Raw genomic sequence first — 19,590 nt, forward strand, 5'->3', positions numbered from 1 at the left:
ACCCCACAGCTTCCGGTCTACCAAGACCCGACCGGACAAAACGTGGCGTATCATATGCACGCAAAACTCGGCCTCACAACTCAATGGGAATGGTTAGCGTATCATATGCACGCAAAATCGGACTTCTGCGTATCTATTGCACGCATTTCCAATGTGTAAAGTCGTGTCATTTGTACGCAGACTGAAGAGAGTGGGTTGGTGTGTGTGTGTGTGTGTGTGTGTGTATGTGTGTGTGTATGTGTGTGTGCGTGATTGAAGGTGTGTGAGACTCAGGTTTCCAGCTGCCGTCAATTTAACTATCTCTGCTTTAAAACTTTACATCTCCACATCTCCAGGAAATTATGTTGCTATTCCGTATACTATTAGTTTGGCTTATTTCAGAAGGGTACAATAAGCGTATTAGAAATTCAACCAGAAAACAAACTTGATATAATCAAAAGCAGAACAAAATGCATCAAACCTGCAGATATGGTATGTGCAGAGGACTTGGAATTGTCTAAAGGTTCACATCGCTCGACCACTGCCCGCACTTCAGCAACATCAACGCTGTTATACGTCCCAGTGATGGACGTTATGTGGATCTCTCCGTTAGCATAGGTGCGTCTGATGAGTGCTGTGAAAGGGATGTCAACTTTGTTCTTATAGCGCACGATGTTCACAATGCAGGAATGGTTTGGCGGGGCTGTGATCTCCAGATTAATAGTATTGGTGACGGTTTCTGTCTCCGTTGTTCCCCAGTTGTGCCGGTATGCCACTTCAATGCTGATCTCAATTTGTCCATCAACAAAGAAAGGTATGCCGGCTTTAACAGTCGTTTTAGTTCCAAGTTTAACAGAGATTTCGTGATCCCACCTTCTTTGAGTCTGATATGTCTTTGAGAAGGTATCCTTTTTTACCACTGATCTGCTTTCCTTGTTAGTGATGGATGTTTTCCCAATGATCTCTGGAGGATAGTTGACCATTTTAGACTTGTCCTTGTGGTATTTCACGTCGTAGATCTCCTGGCTGTTTATATCCTCAGTGATGGTCAGTACCTCGTATTTTTCATACGTATATACTTGACCTTCCCAAGGCAGGTAGAAGCTCTTAGCTTTAGTAGCAACGTTTCCAAGTCCATATTTGCTTTTTCCTACGTAAATGTCCCCTCCAGGGCAGGTTTTGACTGAACTCTTTGGCACTGAACCTCCTGAATCCTTCTTCCACTCTAGGATCTCAAAGTTGTTTTGATTCACCAGGAGCGCAAACGGAGAACCATAAGATGCCTTCTCTGCAGAAGCATAGTAGCAATGAGGACCCTCGCCGGGGGTATAAAAGCCAGCCCCACATTTGTGTTTGCAGATGTAATCTGTGCGTTGGAAATTACTATTGTAAATTGAAACAGAATTGTTTGGGACAGAGTTGTTCCAGGTCACCCACTTCAGGTTCGAGCCATTGGCAAAGACCGAAGACTGAATCTGCCTCTTCTGCCTCAACTTAGTACCAGTCAGGTGAGGTTGATCTGAGTTCATGAATGACACTGGATGAGAAAAGGGAAAAGCACAGACAGCAAAAATGTTTGTCCTCAGAAGAATCCTAATGCAGTTATTGATCTCATGACTTTTATTATAGTGTCTTGATGAGGTCGACAGTTTTGTTTTTTAGTGAAAGTTAGTGGAATGAAATTATATTCAGACATTCATGTCGCCAAACAAGACTAAGCTATTAACTTTACCAATCCCCTGAAATGTTTTCTTGAAATGTAATTTTTATTCTCTACACCCACACCTGGATCACCCACAATTTTACAGGGAGAAGCTAATCATTTCGACCATTAAGTCTTTACCAACTTGCTCTGCTACAAGTTTCTTTACTTTTTCATTTAATTTTATATCATGGGTAGTCACCTCAAATCACAATTTGATATACATTTATGTTAACAGTACCCCTAAGAGGCAAGTGAGAACAAAATGTGGATATGATTGTGGTGATGTATAGGGAGACCAAGGGCCTCATTTATAAACAGGCGTACGCCATCTTTAGAGCGTAGGCCAATGTCTCAGCAATCTTTGCGATGTATAAAAAACAAACTTGACGGGAAAATATAACGGAAAAATATGCGGTCCACTCTTTTCTTTTTATCTCAGCAACAGTTTAGCCTGTGCTGAAATAGAGTTAATGGCATCTGCCACATGCAGCCAGATGCATCTGATTCATTGTTGGCATTTGTGACACCAAACACCAAACAAGACTTCATTCTTGTATCAACTTCTCCGACATAGATTTCTACTTCGCATCTAGCTCTTTTTTCTAAGTTTGCCATGCTCGATTTTTATGCAGTTGGTTTAATTAATATTAATTAGGGGCTGTGCAATATTTCGAGTTGATACTGATTTATAATTGGAAACCGGCATAGGACGTGCGTGCGCACTGTTTTATAAAAACAAATGTACGGGGAGAAGCAACATATGTGAGTTAGAGGGGACGTAATGGCAGCGTCCGGAGCTAACGCTAATGATAACATAACGAGACGCGCTAATGCAAAGAGACCCTGCATCAGCTCTAATCCATTTTTGGTGGATATTGATTAGACTGTTTGAGCTAATGTGGATATTAGGGGGGTAACGGTATACGTATTCGTATAAATTGAGAACGTAAAAAACTTTTTGGAAGTAATCTCAGGTGCTGCGTCGCAGCGTTCAGTGTAATTTGCTCACATTGGGTTCAACGCGCCATAGAGCGACCAAGTCATTTCATTGGACGAGAGGCATACTATGAGAGCTGGTCACAGGGATGCGTTCAAATGTAGTCAGTAATTTGAGGAACTGGCGAAATGGTGAACACAGATAAAGTTGAGCTGGAAAATCCTCCAGCATCATTGAAGTCTCCGGTTTGGGAACATTTTGGTTTTGCAGTTACGTACAAGGATGACGGACAAAGACAGGTGGACCGAACCAAAGCTGTTTGTCGGCGTTGTTCAACTAACATTGGTTACGCGGCTGGCAATACATCAATCTTGCACACTCATTTGAAAAGGCATCACCCGAACGTGAATATCACCGGTACCAAAAGAAAAATGACTGAAGTGCAAACCCAACTCCCTCTAGCATTTAAGCCTCCAACACTCGCAAAAAGTTCAGACCGAGCCAAAGCTATTACAAACAGCAAATATCCTTATGTTGCAATGTTAGCAAAGCGCTACCTGGCTGTATCTGCTACCTCTGTCCCTAGAGAGAGGGTGTTCTCCAGAGCAGGAGACATTGTTAGTGCCAGTCTGCCCTTCGGCAAGCAAGCAAGTTAATTTTTCTTAAAGAAAACATGAAAATAGAATGACAAGCAAGCAAGTCCTAATGTCAAGCTGGCTGCTTAGGTGAGTACTAGTACTGTTGTAAATTCCCCTTGTTTTCCTTGATCTGCATTATATCGTTCGTGTTTTCGTCAGGCACATTTAGGGACAGCTAAAGTAGTGCAGCTACGGGTCCTCGAGCTGGTTACACATGTGCGTTCATGACAGGACATTATTGCAGTCGCATCGTCACATGCATAATTACCATCGTCACAGAGAGAATGCGTTCGTGAAGAATGTGAGCATATATGCAGATCTTTAGTGTTGGTAATGTTATAAGATTGTATGCATAGTGTCCTGCTCAGTCAGTGTGTTAATGAGTCTTGATGTCCCGTTTTTAGCTGTCTATGTTGTTCAGGAATTGAGCTAATGCTAGCTAGTTAGCTAAGTTAAGCTATTCAGTGATAGTGTGTGGATGAGATGCGAACTTAGCTTTCATTAGCCATGTGTGTGTTTGCAACGTGTCTAATGTGTTTTAGCAACAATTAGTATTGCTGTTGCTTATTATTAATAACCACAGTCTGGTTAGTTATTGTAATTTGAACCTTATTTCTATTTCTGTGTATTTTGCAGAAACCATTCATTCATTTTCTACTCTACATTGTCATTATCTGTCTTAGGTGCCTTACAAATAATGGACGTCCACTCTCTGGAGCGTCGGAGTGGTGCGGTCACCCTAAGTGACAGACCTAAAGTATCCGGGATTCAGGCACCTTCCCTGGCTTGTACATTTTTGGTGATGCGCCCTGGAGGTATCAGACTATTTTAAACAACTTTTCCCCGCCTTTCAAACATTTACTCCTGGGTTTTAGCCAGTCAATCTGCACGATATCGTTTAACATTGACGCTCTCCTGAAAATGCACAGAATATGAGCGTCAATGTTAAATGATATCGAGCAAAATGACTGGCTAAAACTCTCTTCCAGACATTTAAAAATACTTTCCCCGACCATTTAAACATTATTTCTGGCTTGTAAAGTGCAGTTATGCGCCCTGGAGGTATTATACTATTTCAAACAACTTTTCCCCGCCTTTCAAACACTTATTCCTGGGTACACGTGTTATCTTTCCCCCCCTGGGTGTGTGTGAGACAAGTGAACTGAGTCAGCCTGCCAACAAGCAGCACCATGCTGTCATTTGAAACATGTTACCCCACTGTTTAACACACCTTTACCCACGTTTTGAGCACTTACTGCTGGGTCAATGTGTCCTCTTTCGCCCCCCCCTGGGTGTGTGTGAGACAAGTGAACTGAGTCAGCCTGCCAACAAGCAGCAGTGTGCTGTCATTTGAAACATGTTACCCCACTGTTTAACACACCTTTACCCACGTTTTGAGCACTTACTGCTGGGTCAATGTGTCCTCTTTCCCCCCCTGGGTGTGTGTGAGACAAGTGAACTGAGTCAGCCTGCCAACAAGCATCATTCTGCTGTCATTTGAAACATGTTATCCCACTGTTCGACACACCTTTACCCACGTTTTGAGCACTCTTTCCTGGGTTGAAAAGACATGTGCTGTAGCCTGGTTCTCTCCCAGTACTGGGTACTAGTTAATGCCACTATCACCACCACATTTAAACCAGATGAACTGGTAGTTATCCGGGGTGCTGCAGAGTCATTTTCAGGCTCCTCTCCACAATTGTCCCCCTAAAATGATTTAAAATCATTATTTTTGCATTTAAATGCATTTATTCTATCATTTATATGGTTCCCCAACACAATGCACATAGTCTGGAGCTCACTGGGGTCCTGCATATAATTTAATCAGGCGTTTTAACACTTTTTCCCACGAAAATGATTTTTAATCACTATCATGGGGCTATGAAAATCAAATTCCGGGTAATGCAGAGCACAAGTGCACCTTTTACTATTTAAATGTATTTGTATTATATATATTTGGGCTAGAAAGGTGACCTCTCTGGGTGATTTAGTCAGTTTATGGTAGCTTAGCCCACAAATCCTGGATGATCCAGGCCGAATTTGGGTGCTCATAGGCGGCCTGCTAGGCGCCCCCACCCGTGGAAAGCAAAAAAAAGTGAAGAAAACGCTTAATTATATCTTAAAATAATCAAAAATGAAGTTTTGAAAGATTGTCAAAAAAATGACAGAGTGCCAACGGGAGAAGGGGCCAAGTGTTTGGCGCTTCGGGCCGATTTTTCCCCTTCTCCGATGGTTGGTGCAACGGAGAAGGGGAAAAGGTCCTTGGGCTTCATTTCCCCTACCCTGTGAAAAAGATTCATCCATACTTTTCAGACTACCGTCCGCACGAAATCGGAAACCCAGTTTTTGGGTGCACTCAGAAAAAAAACGGCTGTTGCAAATCATGGAAGAATGTATCCGCTCACCAAGCACTCTGAGTGGGCCTAATTTTGTGCCTCAAGACCCCCCAGCCTGGTTCTCCAAATACTTTAAGTTCGACATGGAGGAATGCGAGGGCACTTTGCAGGTGACTCTACCCGATTTTGAAGCACTATTTTGGGGCATAATTTTTACATTTTCCTGGTTCTCCAAATACTTTAAGTTGGACATTTTGAGCCATGGTCCGTGGGGGGAGTGCTTAACTGCGGGGGCCCGGGGACTCACGGTGTGCAAGGTTATGGAGGTGCCACTGTTATGGGGACATGCTGGTGGTCATGAGTCCGTCCTTCGGGGCTCTGTGAGCGGGCAAAGAGAGGTGATTTTCCCCTGGTCTCTCCTGGAGGTGTGAAATAAACAGAGTCCCACTGTTAGGGACTGCTGCTGGAGGTCTCTAGTCCGTCCTTCGGGGCTCTGTGAGCGGGCAAAGAGAGGTGATTTTCCCCTGGTCTCTCCTGGAGCTGTGAAATAAACAGAGTCCCACTGTTAGGGGGCCATGCTGGAAGTCATTAGTCCGTACTTTGGGGGTCTGTGAGTGGGCAAAGAGAGGTGATACCCCTGTGAAGAGCCCGGTGAAGACTGTCATGTTTGCAGTAGCCTCCGGTAGCGAGACCCCTGTGAAGACCCCGGTGGAAACTGTCATGTTTGCAGTAGCCTCCGGTAGCGAGACCCCTGTGAAGAGCCCGGTGGAAACTGTCATGTTTGCAGTAGCCTCTGGTAGCGAGACCCCTGTGAAGAGCCCGGTGAAGACTGTCATGCAGTCCCCAGTAGCCTCCGGTAGCGAGACCCCTGTATGCCGAAAGACCCGTGCGTCTAAGCTGGCTAAGGACTTGCCCTCTCCCTCAAATTACTGGTCCACTGGGTGTGGACGGGGGAATACCATGCGTGAAATCACGTTGCCTAGAAGCATGGAGGCGTACCTTCAGACATACTGGGATCATTGTTTGGGTGTCGCTCCGACAGTAAAACAGAAAGACAATGTTCTGTCGAAGGTCAGCGGGATAAAGAACTTCATAGTATACATGGCCCATGGTGTTAACCGCCTGTCAGACTGGCTGTTCCTAAGAAACATGAAGATGATCCGTGGCTGGAGCAAGTATATTGTAAAGCCGGGCCGGGCAGTCACAACATCAGAGTTCTTCCTGAAGAATGTGAACCAGTTCATGGGGTTCATGTCTGAGTCAAAGCCCCGGGGGTGCAGGCTCACCCAGTCTGATATGACCCACATAATGAGAGAGGTGAAAGCCAACATGAAACACTTGAATAAGGCAGTCACTCTACATCAGTTTAAGGTGAAGAGGAACAAACTGGATCGTCTGCCGAGCCAGGCGGAGCTTCTCGCCGCCATGGCGGCCGCTGAGAAGCGCATCCCGGAGCTCCTCGACCTGATGGCCGGCAAGCCGACCTCAACCACCCAGAAGCTTCTCTATGGCTATCTCACCCCCCATTGGAGCCTCCTGTATGGCCACCGTACGGGCGTGTACGCAAACATGAAAAACAGTGAGGTCTTAGAGGCAGCCATAAGGGGAACTGCTGAGGGCTACATCATCCATGTGCAGGATCACAAGACGGCCAAGACATATGGCGAAGCACAGCTGGAGTTTACAGTAGAGGAGTTTAGCTGGGTCATGCGGTGGATGGGGATTAAAGAGGCATTGCTGGGTCCTCAGAATGAATTCTTCCTTTTCACAAGGGGGAATCGGGCCTCCAAGAACCTGAACGCTCACTTGAAGAGGGCATGGGCTGATGCTGGGCTAGAAACAGCCGTCACCTTCACAATCCTGCGCACTGCCCTGGCTGACAATATCAAGCATCACCAAGATCCAGAAAGCCGGTCGATTCTCACCAGGTTTATGTGTCACGACGTAACCACGGCGGACCGGTTCTACGCGAATGCGCCTGGAATAAAGGAGGCATTGAAAATCCGCTCCATGTTCAGGGCTTCATCAGTTGCGGCAGCAGCTGCATCAGCATCAGAAGGATGTCTACCGCTGTCAGATGGGGAGACCTCCGAAGAGGGCTCCGGGGCTGAGAGCAGCAGACAAGACCCCAACGATACCTCTTCTTCAGAGCACGAGCAACCTGATGGGTCATTGGAGCGGCAGCAGCAGCGGAAGCGGAAGCGGGAGGGAAAGAGGCCAATGAAGTCGGGACCGGGGCTGGTTGACACTCCTGATGATGGGGCAGGGGCCGTGGACTCAACCTGTTTGCCCTGGTGCACCGTACGAATTAGACGCCTAATATGGTCCCCAGAACCCCGCTAAACATTGTGAATATGTATACCGTGTATATAATTATTATTATAATCCTGGGTATACATTTTGTAAATAGTACAATACCTCCAGGGCGCATAACTGCACTTTACAAGCCAGGGAAGGTGCCTGAATCCTGGGTATACATTTTGTTAATAGTGCAACACCTCCAGGGCGCATAACTGCACTTTACAAGCCAGGGAAGGTGCCTGAATCCTGGGTATACATTTTGTTAATAGTGCAACACCTCCAGGGCGCATAACTGCAAGAGTCCCACTGTTAGGGACTGGTGCTGGAGGTCTCTAGTCCGTCCTTCGGGGCTCTGTGAGCGGGCAAAGAGAGGTGATTTTCCCGGACTCTCTCCTGGAGGTGTGAAATAAACAGAGTCCCACTGTTAGGGGGCCATGCTGGAAGTCATTAGTCCGTACTTTGGGGGTCTGTGAGCGGGCAAAGAGAGGTGATTTCCCCCTAGTCTCTCCTGGAGGTGTGAAATAAACAGAGTGCTACATTTTGTAAATAGTACAATACCTCCAGGGCGCATAACTGCACTTTACAAGCCAGGGAAGGTGCCTGAATCCTGGGTATACATTTTGTTAATAGTGCAACACCTCCAGGGCGCATAACTGCACTTTACAACGTAGGGTAACAAATTTAGTAGTACTATTATAGCAGCAGTAGTGCAACGTGTAAATAGTTGATGTTTTAGGGTGTGTGTACTGTGGTTTTTGTTCCTGCAACGTGTAAATAGTTGATGTTTTAGGCTGTGTGTACTGTGGTTTTTGTTCAAATAAAATTTAAAAAAACAATAACCTTGATGGTTCCCAGGGGCAGATAAAGTGCCACTTTCCATCAGCACCGGGGAGGCACTCTCCTTGGTGCTGAACCCTGTGATGAGCGCTCAAGTGTTGGCGGAGGAGGTGTAAGCCAGAGGAGGGTGAAAAAAAGTTAAAGTGTTTGAACCTCCAGCCCAGAAGGGGGGTGGTGGTGCCAATAAGAAGGCCGAATTTGGATGCTGATGGGCGGACATAAAAGCACCACAAAATCCACCCCCTTTAGGGTCACCAGGGGCACGAGAATACCCTCCACAGAAGGGGGGGTGGTGCCGTGAAGAAGGACGAATATGGATGCTGATGGGCGGACATAGAAGCACCATAAAAACCACCCCCCTTGTAGGGTCACCAGGGGCACAAGGTTCTGGTGGGTGTGAATACCTGTGTTTAGTCCGTGGGGGGAGTGCTTAACTGCGGGGGCCCGGGGACTCACGGTGTGCAAGGTTATGGAGGTGCCACTGTTATGGGGACATGCTGGAGGTCTCTAGTCCGTCCTTCGGGGCTCTGTGAGCGGGCAAAGAGAGGTGGTTTTCCAGGTCTCCGCCCTGGAGGTGTGAAATAAACAGAGTCCCACTGTTAGGGACTGGTGTTGGAGGGCTCTAGTCCGTCCTTCGGGGCTCTGTGAGCGGGCAAAGAGAGGTGGTTTTCCAGGTCTCCGCCCTGGAGGTGTGAAATAAACAGAGTCCCACTGTTAGGGACTGGTGCTGGAGGTCTCTAGTCCGTCCTTCGGGGCTCTGTGAGCGGGCAAAGAGAGGTGATTTTCCCCTCGTCTCTCCTGGAGGTGTGAAATAAACAGAGTCCCACTGTTAGGCACTGGTGCTGGAGGTCTCTAGTCCGTCCTTCGGGACTCCGTGAGCGGGCAAAGAGAGGTGGTTTTCCCGGTCTCCGCCCTGGAGGTGTGAAATAAACAGAGTCCCACTGTTAGGGACTGGTGCTGGAGGTCTCTAGTCCGTCCTTCGGGGCTCTGTGAGCGGCCAAAGAGAGGTGATTTTCCCGGTCTCTCTCCTGGAGGTGTGAAATAAACAGAGTCCCAATGTTAGGGACTGGTGCTGGAGGTCTCTAGTCCGTCCTTCAGGGCTCTGTGAGCGGGCAAAGAGAGGTGATTTTCCCCTCGTCTCTCCTGGAGGTGTGAAATGAGTGCTACATTTTGTAAATAGCAGAATACCTCCATGGCGCATAACTGCACTTTACAAGCCAGGGAAGGTGCCTGAATCCTGGGTATACATTTTGTAAATAGTGCAATACCTCCAGGGCGCATAACTGTACTTTACAAGCCAGGGAAGGTGCCTGAATCCTGGGTATACATTTTGTAAATAGTGCAATACCTCCAGGGCGCATAACTGCACTTTACAAGCCAGGGAAGGTGCCTGAATCCTGGGGTAAACATTGTTTAATTGTTTAAGTGTTTTTAAATGTATGGAACAGTGTTTTGTCTCTTTCAAAACTCTCCCGTCATTGGCCGGATACATGGGGACGATTTTATATTGACTATGACCGTTAATATTCCAGTGAGACGAAGTACGTCCGGTGACGGGAGTGATCCCATGTTAATTTTGTCCAAAAACCAGAGCGTTCCCTCATCTGTCTTAGGTGCCTTACAAATAATGGACGTCCACTCTCGGGAGCGTCGGAGTGGTGCGGTCACCCTAAGTGACAGACCTAAAGTATCCGGGATTCAGGCACCTTCCCTGGCTTGTACATTTTTGGTGATGCGCCCTGGAGGTATCAGACTATTTTAAACAACTTTTCCCTGCCTTTCAAACACTTACTCCTGGGTTTTAGCCAGTCATTTTGAACGATATCGTTTATCATTGACGCTCTCCTGAAAATGCACATATTCTGTGCATTTTCAGGAGAGCGTCAATGTTAAATGATATCGAGCAAAATGACTGGATAAAACTCTCTTCCAGACATTTAAAAATACTTTCCCCGACCATTTAAACATTATTTCTGGCTTGTAAAGTGCAGTTATGCGCCCTGGAGGTATTACACTTTCTCCTGGGTCAATGTGTCCTCTTTCCCCCCCTGGGTGTGTGTGAGACAAGTGAAGTGAGTCAGCCTGCCAACAAGCAGCACTCTGCTGTCATTTGAAACATGTCCCCCCACTTTTCAACACACTTTTACCCACGTTTTGAGAACTTTCTCCTGGGTCAATGTGTCCTCTTTCCCCCCCTGGGTGTGTGTGAGACAAGTGAACTGAGTCAGCCTGCCAACAAGCAGCAGTGTGCTGTCATTTGAAACATGTCCCCCCACTTTTCAACACACTTTTACCCATGTTATGCGCCCTGGAGGTATCAGACTATTTTAAACCACTTTTCCCCGCCTTTCAAACACTTATTCCGGGGTTTTAGTCTGTCATTTTGCACGATATCATTTAACATTGACGCTCTCCTGAAAATGCACATATTCTGTGCATTTTCAGGAGAGCGTCAATGTTAAATGATATCGTGCAAAATGACTGGCTAAAACTCTCTTCCAGACATTTAAAAATACTTTCCCCGACCATTTAAACATTATTTCTGGCTTGTAAAGTGCAGTTATGCGCCCTGGAGGTATTATACTATTTCAAACAACTTTTCCCCGCCTTTCAAACACTTATTCCTGGGTACAAGTGTTATCTTTCCCCCCCTGGGTGTGTGTGAGACAAGTGAACTGAGTCAGCCTGCCAACAAGCAGCAGTCTGCTGTCATTTGAAACATGTTCCCCCACTTTTCAACACACTTTTACCCACGTTTTGAGCACTATTTCCTGGGTTGAAAAGACATGTGCTGTAGCCTGGTTCTCCCCCAGTACTGGGTACTAGTTAATGCCACTATCACCACCACATTTAAACCAGATGAACTGGTAGTTATCCGGGGTGCTGCAGAGTCATTTTCAGGCTCCTCTCCACAATTGTCCCCCTAAAATGATTTTAAATCATTATTTTTGCATTTAAATGCATTTATTCTATCATTTATATGGTTCCCCAACACAATGCACATAGTCTGGAGCTCACTGGGGTCCTGCATATAATTTAATCAGGCGTTTTAACACTTTTTCCCATGAAAATGATTTTTAATCACTATCATGGGGCTATGAAAATCAAATTCCGGGTAATGCAGAGCACAAGTGCACCTTTTACTATTTAAATGTATTTGTATTATATATTTTTGGGCTAGAAAGGTGACCTCTCTGGGTGATTTAGTCAGTTTATGGAGCTTAGCCCACAAATCCTGGATGATCCAGGCCGAATTTGGGTGCTCATAGGCGGCCTGCCAGGCGCCCCCACCCGTGGAAAGCAAAACAAAGTGAAGAAAATGGTTAATTATATCTTAAAATAATCAAAAATGAAGTTTTGTGTGTTTTTCCCGAGTGCCAACGGGAGAAGGGACCAGCTGTTTGGCGCTTCGGGCCGTTTTTTCCCCTTCTCCGATGGTTGGTGCAACGGAGAAGGGGAAAAAGTCCCTGGGCTTCATTTCCCCTTCCCTGGGAAAAAGATTCATCCATACTTTTCAGACTACCGTCTGCACGAAATCGGAAACCCAGTTTTTGGGTGCACTCAGAAAAAAAACGGCTGTTGCAAATCTTGGAAGAATGTATCCGATGAGAGTGCACTTTGGGTCGGATGAATTTGATCCCTTGAGACCCCCCAGCCTGGTTCTCCGAATACTTTAAGTTTGACATGGAGGAATGCAAGGGCACTTTGCAGGTGACTCTACCCGATTTTGATGCACTATTTTGGGTCACATTTTTTACATTTTCACCCTATTCCCTGGTTCTCCAAATACTTTAAGTTCGACATTTTTACCCATGGAGGAATGCAAGGGCACTTTGCAGGGGACTCTACCCGAATTTGAAGCACTATTTTGGGGCATAATTTTCCCATTTTGACCCCTTTGCCTGGTTCTCACAAAAGTTGAGTTTGATGATTTTGCCCATGGAGGAATGTCACGGGAGTCGACAGGGGACTCCTGCGGGGTCATGAGGCACTTTTTTGGAGTACAATTTTCCCATTTGACCCCTTTTCCTGGTTCTCACAAAAGTTGAGTTTGATGATTTTGCCCATGGAGGAATGTCACAGGAGTCGACAGGGGACTCCTGCTGGGTCATGAGGCACTATTTTGGGGTACAATTTTCCCATTTTGACCCGTTTTCCTGGTTCTCAAAAAACAGTGCATTGTGTGTAATACAACTGTGATTTTTATGAAATTAGTTAGTTTTTAAGGAAGGCCAGAGCTTCAGCTGTGTCAAATAGATTGTTCCCTTTAGTTAACGTTATTTAAAAGACAATTATATTCCTATTTGATCATGTCCCCTTTATCGTAGGTTAATATTAGTCATTTAAAAAATATATAATGATGATGATGATGATGGTGAAAACCACTCCCCCCACATCGGAATGACGAAGATTCCGTCGTTACCACGGCAACGTTACTTCGCGCTTGACGGCAACGTGACGTCACGCATGCTTCTTACCCACAATCACCTCACTTTCATTAATTTCATCTGACAATGGACTACAGTAAGTATCTCAACCCAAGGGGAGTTTATTTCTTTAAAACACGAAATAATTTTGCTTTTATTTCTTCCACTGTAGCACAGTCTCTATATCGTTTAATTCCTGGATATTAGTTTGAGTCTTGTAGTGTGTTTAGCTTTTACATGACTACGCGCAAGCTAGCGGCCACGTCCATTTAGCCTCCGGCCTTCTGGTCAAAGTTTTTAGCTGAATAGCATTTATAGTTTATACAGCTACATGACATTAGCTGTCCCCGGCACAGTTGGATAGTGGAGGTGCCTGCTAGAAAAATCTGTTTAAATGCATGTATTTGCCCATGTGTTGTAAAGACAGTCTTCAACACAGAGTTGTAATAGTGGCTAAAGCGCATCGGCGATGGAGTGGAACAAAAATGTGGAACTGGAGTTTTTCCAGAGGATTTGACTGGCCAGTGGGGACCACCCAATGTCCCACTCTGAATCAGAAATACTTCATTGGTCTCAGGGGGAAATTGGGATTGTTACATTGTAGAATTAAAATATATAATAGAAGATATAAGAAAAACAAGTATGTAAAAATATGTGCATAATATAACAATATGCACAGTATACATGCATAATGTATGCCAGAGTATTGCTCAGATTAATTATTATTACATAGAGTATTGATCAGATTAATTATTATTGCATAGAGTATTGATCAGATTAATTATTATTGCATAGAGTATTGATCAGATTAATTATTATTGCATAGAGTATTGATCAGATTAATTATTATTGCATAGAGTATTGATCAGATTAATTATTATTGCATAGAGTATTGATCAGATTAATTATTATTGCATAGAGTATTGCACAGATGTTACTGTTATTCTAAATAATCCTAATCATGTTTTTATTTTTCCTGTTTTACAGCTTCATTACAACGCTTAATATCACCAACACACACATATCCACACATACCAACACATTCTCACTCCCTGTCGTCACTTTCCAACGCAAGGGGGGGCCCTTTAGCGTCGAGTTTCAACTATCAGGGAGTCCCATTGACTTGCATAGAGCTCCCTGAACATTGGTAATAGACGAGTTGGGATCGCGGCAAAATGCTCTCCGCAGATCCATTCTCACAGCGTTTATCAACCTTTTTCTAACTCAATATCAAGCCACACTTATTGTGTTTACTTCTTTATATTAATTGAATAATGTCCGACATTTGTTGCCGTCAGTTATGGGGAGAGTACGGGCTCAGAAAACTGAGATCTGTATTGTTTCATCGGTTTTTCCTTCTAATTTTGTATTTTTTTCTAAACTACACACTGTTATTTACTCAACAATAAGACACAATTATCCTTGTGTTTATTTATTTATTTGATTGTATAATGTCGGACTTTTGGAGTCCGTCAGGACCGACAGTCGGAGCAGCTCACTCGAACACAGGAAGCTGTATTTTCAAAATAAGAGTTCATTTTAATATTATGTTTGATAATATATGTTTTATTAACTAGACCACTGGGTCATGTTCAGACCATCTTTTCTGTCGGTTTGGTGTTACAAATATAAAAACAATATATGTGTGGATAACAAAATACATCCATCATAAACTAAACTGGAAACAGCAGTATATTTTATTGTGTTAACACTGTAAAGCTGAGTGCTTTAACCGCCTAGTGGTTAAAGCATGTTATTGAATTTCTTTGTTGATATGTTATATTTGTTATATTAAGAGTACATACAAATTAGGGGGAAAGTAGAAGGTCAATGATAGAAATATCCGAATACCTTTATATATAGAATAGAACATATCAAGAAGATACTGTAAGTGATCTCAACAATAAAACAGTTTAGTGCCGGATGTGCAAAGATTTTTTTTTTATTTAGCCTTTATTTATATATATATATTAATAGGAGGATGTGCAAAACAGACAAACTAATTAGGCTTTATTTAAACATTAAAGAATACTTTAAGTTAAGGTCTTCTTTTGAATAAGAAAAAAGCTTTGGGGGTATCTACAGATATTAAGCCTGACAAAGTACTTAACGTCTAATATATTACATAATTAGTTTTGGTGGACCCGTTCAAATCCAGTTTTGGATAATCTGCCGTAGTTCCATCCCATTTCAAAGTGCTGTTTGACGCTCAGCGTAACCTGGGCGTAACCCTCGGCCATTCCAACATCCAATCACAGAGCTTGAGGACTAATCACGGGGTTTGAGCAAAGCGGAGAGAATACTTACTTCCGGGTGTAAAATTCTCTAAAGCAACTACTATGAGCTGCTCCGACCCTCGGTCCTGACGGACTCCAACTTGTGTTTATTAATCAAACAAATAAATAAACACAAGGATAATTGTGTCTTATTGTTGAGTAAATAACAGCGTGTAGTTTAGAAAAGAATACAAAATTAGAAGGAAAAAATGATGAAACAATACAGATCTCAGTTTTCTGAGCCCCTACTCTCCCCCTAACTGACGGCAACAAAAGTCGGACATTATTCAATTAAAATAAAGAAGTAAAAACAATAAGTGTGGCTTGATATTGAGTTAGAAAAAGGTTGATAAACGTTGTGAGAATGGATCTGGGGAGAGCATTTCGCTATTGTTGCCTAGCTAACTAGTATTTATTCAAGTTTTTCACCCAAAAATATGTTGTACAAGATTACATTGAACACATGATGATAACTCTATAATTTACCTTCGCCCAAAACAAATTTGTATTGAACAAAGCCTGAACGCATGTTTTGTCTTTTATCCGTTTTCCTTTTTCTTCAGTCTTATTAACAATTATTTTATTCTATATTCATGGCCTCACGTTTTACAGCTGAGCAAAGCTGACAGCTGAGGGAATTAAAGTATGAAATACGCACAATTTATTATAATAAATAATAATAATATAATATAAAATATTATTTTTGTTATATTTTTCATTAGTTTTACCGAAAGAAAACTTGATTTAATTGTATTTAAAATAACATTTCCAAAGAAATAAATCCTTCGAATCTGCCTGTTCAGTCTCTGTTGAATGTGAAGGGTTACATGAAAGAAGCTCGTCTGGCCCTCTCTGCGATTCACAGAGGGTTGCTATAGTAACTGAACGAGAGAGTAATGTCAAATGACAGTACAATTGACCAATCATATCTTCCCTCTAAATGGGTGGGTTTTATTATCGCGGACTTTATGACAAGTTCCGCCCGCTGTGAAACTTTTCTTGTTTCCATAGCAACAACAACTTCCTGTCAACAGCGTGAACTCGCCTTCAAAATAAAAGCATGCCAAATTACACTTAAGACATACAACTGCAACGAAAATAACAAACACAATGCAATATCATTTTCAATGTCAAAGAACACAAATTGGGTTCACAGGTGTTGTTCTGTGTGGTAGAGGGTCGCTGTCATTGATGCGTTTTGCACCCTGGGCCGTTGTTTTGATATTCCGCTGAAGTATACGCTGTGACGTAATAACTCTTTTTTTTTCTTTTTTTCGAGGGAAGGGGTGGGGGTCAGAGGGCCTAGGTATAAAGCTCACGGCTCGCCACTGGCACACACACACACACACACACACACACACACACTCTCAGTTTCCCTTGTATTGACCAAACTGTCAAAGGCCCTCTCACGTTTCCAGAGGAGGGAGTGAAGGGAAAAGGGAGGAGAGAGGAGCGAAAGGAGGAAGAATAATTTGAAGAGGAGATGAGGAAAATTGAGGAAGCACTGAAGGATGAAGGAGTTAAGTGGAAGGAGCTTCCCACTGATGTCAGGACAGCGGAGAGTCTACGTATATCTTCCATCAGAAACTGAAGACCAACCTGTTTCGCTTCTACCTTGCCCATTCGGCTCATTAAACATGGTGCATTACATTAATGCACATTGTGTGAACAACATCTTGTTCTCTTTTGTCTTTTTTAATACTCTGAGCCATGTTCATGCTCAACTCTCTGGCTGTTTTTTGCACATTTTTGTGTGCACAGCAGCACTCCACTTTAAAATATAACTGTAGTTTGCCATATACTCATTGCTAATGTTAACAACTAGCAGCTAATGTTCACAGCTAGCAGCTAATGTTAACAACTAGCAGCCAATGTTAATAGCCCGAAGCTAATGTTAACAGCTAGTAGCTAATGTTAACAGCTAGCATCTAATGTTAACAGTCAGAAGCTAATGTTAACAGTTAGCAGCCAATGTTAACAGTCCGAAGCTAATGTTAACAGCTAGTAGCTAATGTTAACAGCTAGCATCTAATATTAACAGTCCGAAGCTAATGTTAACAGCTAGTAGCTAATGTTAACAGCTAGCATCTAATGTTAACAGTCAGAAGCTAATGTTAACAGTTAGCAGCCAATGTTAACAGTCCGAAGCTAATGTTAACAGCTAGTAGCTAATGTTAACAGCTAGCATCTAATGTTAACAGTCAGAAGCTAATGTTAACAGTTAGCATCTAATGTTAACAGCTAGTAGCTAATGTTAACAGCTAGCATCTAATGTTAACAGCTAGCAGCTAATGTTAACAGTTAGCAGCTAATGTTAACAGCTAGCAGCTAATGTTAACAGTTAGCAGCTAACAGATTAGGTTAACGGCTAGCAGCTAACGTTAATATCTAACAGGTAAAACCTAGTGGCATATATCAAATCAAATCAAATCAAAGTTTATTTATAAAGCACATTTAAAAGCGATTTTTGGTCGGACCAAAGTGCTGTAGGCTACATGTAATAAATACTACAATCACATAAAAACACATTTCTACAATCACAATAAAAGACAATAAATGACAACAGATATATATATATAGCTCTAGTTAGCTAGCCCTCTGGTCGATTTTCAACACAGATTTGTTGTTAAAAAGGCTACGTTACTCAGGGCTGCCAACACTCACGCATTGAGCGTGAGAGTCACGCAATTAACACATATCTCACGCACTCACGCCACACATGCCTTTCCTCACGCTAAGTTTTCGTTCACAACAAATGTATATAAATATAAAAATAAAGTGAAGGAACAGCAAACCGAGCGGTCTACGAAATGAGACGGTCAGGCTTATGGAGGACTTCCTGTTTGCGTCACCTGACACCCGCGGTCCGTAGCACTGCCGCCTAGCAACCTGGACAGCGTCACGCATTGTGATTGGCTGTACGGTATTTGCACACTGATTGGATGTAACGAGGGTATACCGGGGGGTCTGAGCAAAGACGAAGGAGAAGGAGGATGAGAAGAATAAGAGAAGGTAAGGAGAATATATTATAAGATATTTTCGCGCCACAGGTAAAGTAAATGTTGTGCTTATTAAGCACAACATTTTCAAACGGTTTGGTCACCATTTATGAGAATAAATGAAAAACAGTTATGAAATACTATATGACAGTAAAACAAGAATACAGTTTAAAAGGTGAGTGATTTGTAAAATATCCATAAAGAAAAAGAAAATCTGTTTAAAGTTGTGTTTCATATGGGTGTTGAGAGATGTATCCTTAAATTCATTTTGCTCTCAAAGTGCACCAGATTGATGCATTTAACTTCAATATTTAAAAAAAAATCTTCCCGGGGGAGCATGCCCCCGGACCCCCTAGAGGAGGTGAGGACCACCCCCACTTATAAAATAGCACTTTACCCCTGCTTACACCTATATGCCATTTTATATGCTGTGAGCTGATTATCGAGCCTTCATTGTAAGAGTCGCGGGTACACTGTGTATGTGCGTACTCCACTGTAGCGCCCGGTACATTAATGGGAAACCCTAGTTTGTACTTCTTCAATACATTTGTAACACTGTACACATGGACGTTTCTTTTTTCGGTTCACCAAAAAAAAAAATCTCACTCCAAGCTGAACTCAAATGTTGGCAGCCCTGCGTTACTAGAAAAATATGGTGTTTCTTCTAAAGGCAACCAATTGTGAGTTTACTCCATCCCAACAAATACTGTTCACTATGGTAACTTTGATACTGCAGAATAAACAAGTATGTCACATTTTAGCATCATCTCTATGGGATGTTGTGACATCCTTCAATGTGTCAGTATGGGTGTATAATTGGGTATTATTGTTTTTATAAAGGTGTGTACTGGGCTACAACGAAGGTAAGGGGAGAGCACTGAAGGCAGAGATCAATACTCTCCCTTCTTCTTCGTTGGTTTCCTGACCAATAATGATCCAATTATATTACTACAGTCAGTAGTGCAGTACACAGCAGGAATGGTATTTTACTCCTGCACTTAAATGCGGTTTTCAGCCTCCTAAATATGGATATTTGGTGCTTTTCTCTCTTTTAGATCACATCAAAGTGAATATCTTTGAGAAAAAACAAGACATTTAAAGACATCACCTTGGACTGGAGAAATTGGGATGTACATTTTTCACTTTTTCATGACA

The 19,590-nt window shown here is 43.1% G+C and overlaps 1 protein-coding gene across 1 annotated transcript in view; it reads right to left on the reverse strand.

Moving 5' to 3' along the window:
* Positions 1–207: 207 nt before the first annotated feature.
* Positions 208–19,590, reverse strand: part of LOC117499337 (natterin-3-like) — a 24,950-nt gene continuing 5,567 nt past the window's right edge. The window contains exon 3 of the mRNA XM_034151680.1: positions 208–1,516. Coding sequence (XP_034007571.1) covers positions 408–1,516 — 1,109 coding nt within the window. The 3' untranslated portion in view covers positions 208–407. The remainder of the gene's footprint in view (positions 1,517–19,590) is intronic.

Source organism: Trematomus bernacchii, unplaced genomic scaffold, assembly GCF_902827165.1.
Source record: "Trematomus bernacchii unplaced genomic scaffold, fTreBer1.1, whole genome shotgun sequence".
In the NCBI taxonomy this organism is placed as follows: Eukaryota; Metazoa; Chordata; class Actinopteri; order Perciformes; family Nototheniidae; genus Trematomus; species Trematomus bernacchii.